This window comes from Papaver somniferum, chromosome 2 (assembly GCF_003573695.1).
Source record: "Papaver somniferum cultivar HN1 chromosome 2, ASM357369v1, whole genome shotgun sequence".
NCBI classification, from domain to species: domain Eukaryota; kingdom Viridiplantae; phylum Streptophyta; class Magnoliopsida; order Ranunculales; family Papaveraceae; genus Papaver; species Papaver somniferum.
This window is the reverse complement of record NC_039359.1, coordinates 82,630,398-82,636,342: the sequence shown is the minus strand read 5'-3', so window position 1 is coordinate 82,636,342 and position 5,945 is coordinate 82,630,398. Positions and strand designations below refer to the sequence as shown.

Sequence of the window (5,945 nt, the reverse complement as noted above, 5' to 3'; positions counted from 1 at the left end):
TGGAGGTCTTAGTCTGCTTCAAGTCTTTTTACGATGAAGCCGTTCGAGGAAGATTTCAACTCAGTTACCATGAAAGAATTAACAACAAAGAAGATAGTTCACACAATGGAATTAGTCCAGTTTCCTTTGTTCTTTTGAATCTCAACATCATCCATCGTTCCGAAAACATTTATGCTTTTCAATTAACTAGTTTTTGTAAAAACAATGATGGTAGGATGAGAGATACTCTCCGTGACATTGCCAACACTCATGTTCGGCAGTTGTCTTAGTCACCTGTCCAGGCGTAAGCTTTTTCTATAAAAAAAAAAGAAAAAAAAAAGTTTCCTTTGCCCTGCCTGCTCCAACACCAACAAAAGCACTAGAATTCTGTGACGTTGTCTCTTCACCAAATTTGCCAAATAACAAACCGGTCCGCTCTAACATGTCGCCTTGGTTTTCATGTGTATTTATTATGCCACCAGCAGTAGGAGTTTCATTCATCATCATCAAATAACAACAACACATTCAGTCAGAACTCATCAGAGAAAAATGGACTTAACAGCGAATTTTGGAGGATATGGTGTTAATATCAATGAAGCTTATCGACCACTTCCTTCACTCTATTTAGGGTTCTTATCTATTTGGTTTGTTTCAGCTCTTTCATGGACTATTAATACTTGGAAAAATCGTCATTTTCAGGTTAGTGTTTTCTTCTAATTTTTCATTTCAAAGTTAGGGTTTTCATTTTTTTTCTTATTTTCTCCGTTTGGGATTTATTAAATTTCTAAAAAAAAAATTGGGTGTTTTTGTTTGTACAGACTAACAATCTACAGTGGACACTTGCTTCAATTCCAGTAATCAAAGCTTTGCAACTTGGCTTATCTTTTCTTTTCTGGTACATGCCTCTTTTGAAAAACTGTCCAATTTTGTGTTGCTGATTTTCAGAGTGAAATTTGCTTAGATTTTGATGATTTTTGTAGGTACTCTTGTTTCAATCTTCAGATATGTTCTCTGTGGATGTCATTTGGGATGTACATTACTGGAGTGCTCTTTCAGACCGCTTCCTTTGTGTCATTTCTACTCATTGCACATGGTTACTGTATCATGTGTGAGCGTCTGTCACTACCCGAACGGCGTACCACAGCTTTACTTGGATGTGTTTTCTACTTGACCCTTGTTGGGTACAGAGCTTCGGTACCCTACTTCACAGTGAGTTTCATCTGACTTCTTTGTTAAATACCAAATTTGATGCTTATAGAATTTCTGGTTGTTCTATGTCTGAGTTTGGATTGTGGTGGGATTTCAGTTTTGAGTTGCAATGAGAAATTGTTGAGATGTGTCTAAATCAATTTCAACTATGGAAATGAACGTCTCCGCTTATAAAAGATAACCTAACGCATTTGTGCTTTTTATTGTCTTCAGATCCTTTTGGTGCTTAACTACTTCGTATCGTTCTACATGATCTTCCATCACATATCTCTAAATCTTTTAAAATTGCGGGAACAGCTGACATACATAGAAGATGAGGATATCCAAGCCATGCATGATGCAATATACACAAAATATACTATGCTAAAGTATGCTTATTCATTTGAGTTTCTATTTTGATATCAAGTTCGAATTTTCTATAACACAGAACAATAGAAACTGTACTCATCCTGGTGTGTTTTTATCTTGGTTTTCCTCTCGTTTTTAGGAAGTTCCAAGGTGCAATGCAAATAGTAGCCATGGCAGAAACTTTGGTATATATCTCTTATTTTAAGTTCACCAAAACTACTTATTATAATCAATGGGTTAATGATTTGTGTGAATCTCCATGAAAAATTAAGCGCTTTTATATTTCCATTTGCAGATTTACATCACTATGGATAATGCATCAGATAATTATTGGCTCAGATTGTTAGTTCGTGAATGGGCACAGTTTTGCATCTATCTGTACATTGGGTATGTTCTACTAACATGATATCCTGTGGAAATCGTTATCAGTACATTGTAATCTTGGTTACAGGGTTTAGAAAATCCTCTTTTGTTTGTTTGAAGCATCCATGGCCTTTGTCATGAGTAATAGTAGTAACTAGTTCGACATTCTTGCTACATAATTTTATAAAGCTAGCAATCTCAGTGTGTGCCTTTTCTCTTCTCCAGATGGACTTTTAGGTCACAGGAGGTGTCGTCGCGTTTCTCTGTGATGCCAGCTGTGAGGACTGAAGTAGCGAATATAGTGCCTCCAATATATAGCATTGTATGACTTCTCTCTTTCATGTTACCTCGTTTTAGTGAAGTTTATTCGATTTGGTATTTCTAGTTCATATTATCAACAATAACAGTTAGATGTAGAAAGATAACCATTCCACCTGTCTGCTGGAGATTATCCAGCATCAGGTACACACAGCAAGATAAGAAAGTTCAAATGTAAAGTTGGGAAATACATCCTTATTAAGTTTAATTTGTCGATGCAAATTCATTTTATTTCAGGAAATGAATGCTAAAGAGTTCAAGGATTTGAGTTCTCATAATTGGCATATTGCGCTAGTAAGTAACAGAATCTCCATATCCTCTCATTCTCTAGTACCGTGTTTGTAATTAACTTAAAATTGTTTGAGTGGACCAAGGGTACTAAAATTTCTTATGTGACTATGCAGCCAACATCTCCTGCTGATGGGAAAAACTTCTCGGATTCGATCTTGGTCATAGTTCAGCACCCTCGTGGGTAGGGACCAGTGTCATGGAGGACCCAACTCATTGGTGAATTCTGCAGAGATTTTATGCTAGTAAAATCTTGAGCAGTGATCCTTCATCACAATTCCTAACCGAATTTTCTAAATAGGACTTCGCTGCTGTCTGCTGTATTATCCAGAAGGGCTAATCTCTGCTGCAGAAAATTCCCTGTTTTGAAAGTGATGATTCTTATTTCATCCGTCACTACATCTCTTACTTGTATACTGAAATGTAAAAGCTGCGAGGTATGAAAATGTTTACCTTGCACAATAGAGTTTTAGTTTTACAATGTAACCCATCAAACTGTGAATATTACCCATCAGCATAAATCGAACATTGTTCCTTTACTTTCTGCATCTCCTTTTTCTTTTTTCTTTTTGTGTATCCTTAGCACCATCTCTGTCTCCACCAAGGGAGGGAGGCAGGGAGGTCAGATAGTAATGATAATATAAGATGTGATCAGGTGCAAGCAAGCCTTCTCCAAAGCTAATATAACAAAGCGAAATATGGAAATTTAGACAGGAACCCGAAAGCTGTTTTGCTTATTTCTCATAATGTGTAATTGACTTGTACATTACAAAGAATATCCAAGTAAATGACCTACAACTGAATGTGTTCAGTACTTCAATGAAATTTTCTTCCATTCACAATCCATGCTGAAAAATTACAGAATCGATTAAACTTTCTATCACTGGCAATCCACTCCAGGGACTTGTATAAGTATAGTGTTACAAACAAAAGAGTTAGCCTTTTGATTTCTTGAGCTTGAAAAGGAAATCGTCATCATCATCCGCCGGCCTTTTCTTCATTTTCACATCACCATTTTTTGATGGGTGTATTTGTTGCTTATTTGAGCTCTCTGGTCTATCAGCTGGTTTTTGAGATTTTATTAGACCAGGTTTTTGAGGCTTTATTGGAATTCCATTCCTGATTTGCTGCTGCCTCTTTTGCTTCCTGGCATGCGCTTTCTTTGCTCTTTCAGGAGATAGCAATCCGTGTTCCATCATCCTGCAATGAAGAGATCAAATGACTCCGAGTTAGTTCACACACAATGTACTACACCCGTACAGCAAACTGAACTTGAGCTTATATCAAATGTTGCGCAGAATCAAAATCTCCCAAGCTAGGAATCAACACTGCATCTAAGAAAATTGTAGGATTCTCATTACTTTCTATGAACTTCAACAGGGCATGCCAATTTAAAATTTGGAGCCATCTAAAAACAATAGTACAAGGTTTCAAGCATGTGTAATAACCCAAATGAGAGAGAGTGATATTAGATCGATGGCCGTACTGAAACAGTTGGAAGTGATCAAACGCCACAAATGTGATTATAAGCCACAACACTGATACAAAATTGAACATGTGAACTTGTGATCGTTAAGCACGGGACTGTCTATAAGCAAGGACCAAGGGACAATTCCATCCTCCAAAAGTTAGAACAACCAAATTTACTGAACGGTGTCCAAATATGGCAAGATATGACAACCTCAGAGTGAATTGTAATTGAACTTATGAAAACATATTAGGCTTTCGCCGACTAGAACTATAGAGACATGTAACTACGCGGTTATGCAGCTCGACGGAGACGGATTACACATTCATGTACCAGTGCATGAACTCAGCCATAAAAGAATGTGTAGTTCATCTCCATAAAAGAGACATGTAAGTGCGCAGTTATGCAGATCTATTTCTATAACAACTCTCTCAGATCTCAGATCTTATTGAAAGTAACACCAAATTTAACACAAATTACTCAATAAAACAAGATTCAGAATTCTAACATCAATAGCATGTCTAAGAAGTACAATTGCTTGGACATTGATAATTTCAACTCACCAAAATTCTGCCATTTCACTTGACGGTATCTGTTTCGATAGCGATTCGTAGAAGATCCTTAAAGGTTCTCTCTGCCATTATAAACACAACAAATCTCAGAAATTCTAGGTCTCGATGAGGACTTTCTCATCCTTAAAAATCACACTAAATAACTGTTTAAAAGAAGTCTAAGATGGATCTACATACCTCTTCAGGGGGATCATATTTCTGTCCAGCTAATGTGAAAACTTTCTTTGCTGATCTTTTTCTTACACCACTGCTTTTGACTATAGATTTCGATGAAGATGTTGTTGTTGTTGTTTTTGTAGTAGTAGTTGTGGTAATTTGCTTTCCTTTCAACTGAATTTCATATCAACACAGAAAATCAATCAGAGAATTTTAAGCTGAATTCATCATTTTCATATACAAATTTCAATTATAACCTCTACAAAGAGATCAACGACTTAGATGACTAGTAAAGTTACTTACCTCGGCTAATTTAGATAGAGCAAGAGCAGATTTCTGTTTCAAATCAGCAATCTTTTTACTATTATTTGTTGATGGAATCTCGATTTTCTTGGTGGTGTTTTTAAGAGGTAAGATTGATTTTCCTTTCGGTGATATAACTTGATTGTTGCTAGATTTCAACTTGAGTGGGTTACTAGATTTGTTTTCAGTAGCCATGATATTATCTTCGTCTACTTCACTTCACTGAAAATTATCTGTTCTGTTTCTTCACGATCTCTCCTCTTTTCTGCAAGATTTTAGATTGCAAGGTAAAGATGCTTTTCAGACAAGATCTAGTGTGAAAATTCTTGACTGCTGGTGAAAAGTGTCAACTACCCTGCAGTAAACCCACTTGAAAATTCTTGACTGTTAGTTGAGTACATACATAAGGGTTTAAAAAATATTCCATATTTCTTTTTTGTTTTTTTTACGAAGAGGAGGTAGTTGATTGAGATTTTTATAGATTTTTTATTTGAGTGACTCCCGGAGATTCTCTAGAAATATATAGAGATTTCTAGTGATTCTCTGAGAGTATATTAGACAATCTTTGTGGCTTGTACAGACAAAAAAAATGATATTCGTAAAGAGTCTTTGTGATTTGTAAAGATAAAAAAATATACAATATTTAATCAAAAATTCAACACATCTAACAGTTACTTTATTATGCACATTATAATCGAAATATATAAAAGTACCATGAATACCTGGTAAAATATGTGATCATTGTCAAAATAAATCTCGTTGTTTCCTTATGCCTATGTTTTCATTTGTTTTTTTTTATTTCACTCACCCGACATTCATTTTATTTTCTAAACAATCTCGCCACTGGTTTATTCCATAAATGGCCAGTTAGTTGGTCATCAACTCAAATAAAAAAAAAAGTTGGTCCAATCAAAAGTAATATTCCCCAAGTTTCCAAGTCT

General features: G+C 35.6%; 2 protein-coding genes across 2 annotated transcripts; one reads left to right on the top strand and one right to left on the bottom strand.

Annotated features, from left to right (window-relative positions):
* The first annotated feature begins 339 nt into the window (after positions 1-339).
* LOC113353636 lies at positions 340-3,044 on the top strand. The gene is made up of 9 exons (XM_026597173.1): positions 340-678; positions 798-874; positions 960-1,188; positions 1,402-1,556; positions 1,676-1,721; positions 1,832-1,923; positions 2,125-2,221; positions 2,455-2,511; positions 2,622-3,044. The coding sequence occupies exons 1-9, from the start codon at positions 439-441 to the stop codon at positions 2,691-2,693; spliced, it is 1,065 nt and encodes a 354-aa protein (XP_026452958.1). The 5' UTR covers positions 340-438; the 3' UTR covers positions 2,694-3,044.
* A 174-nt stretch (positions 3,045-3,218) lies between these two features.
* Positions 3,219-5,342, bottom strand: LOC113348205. The gene is made up of 4 exons (XM_026591911.1): positions 5,005-5,342; positions 4,723-4,875; positions 4,537-4,607; positions 3,219-3,705 (listed from the first exon to the last, which is right to left on the bottom strand). Exons 1-4 carry the CDS (start codon positions 5,197-5,199, stop codon positions 3,441-3,443), a joined length of 684 nt encoding a protein of 227 aa, XP_026447696.1. The 5' UTR covers positions 5,200-5,342; the 3' UTR covers positions 3,219-3,440.
* Between the last annotated feature and the right edge of the window lie 603 nt (positions 5,343-5,945).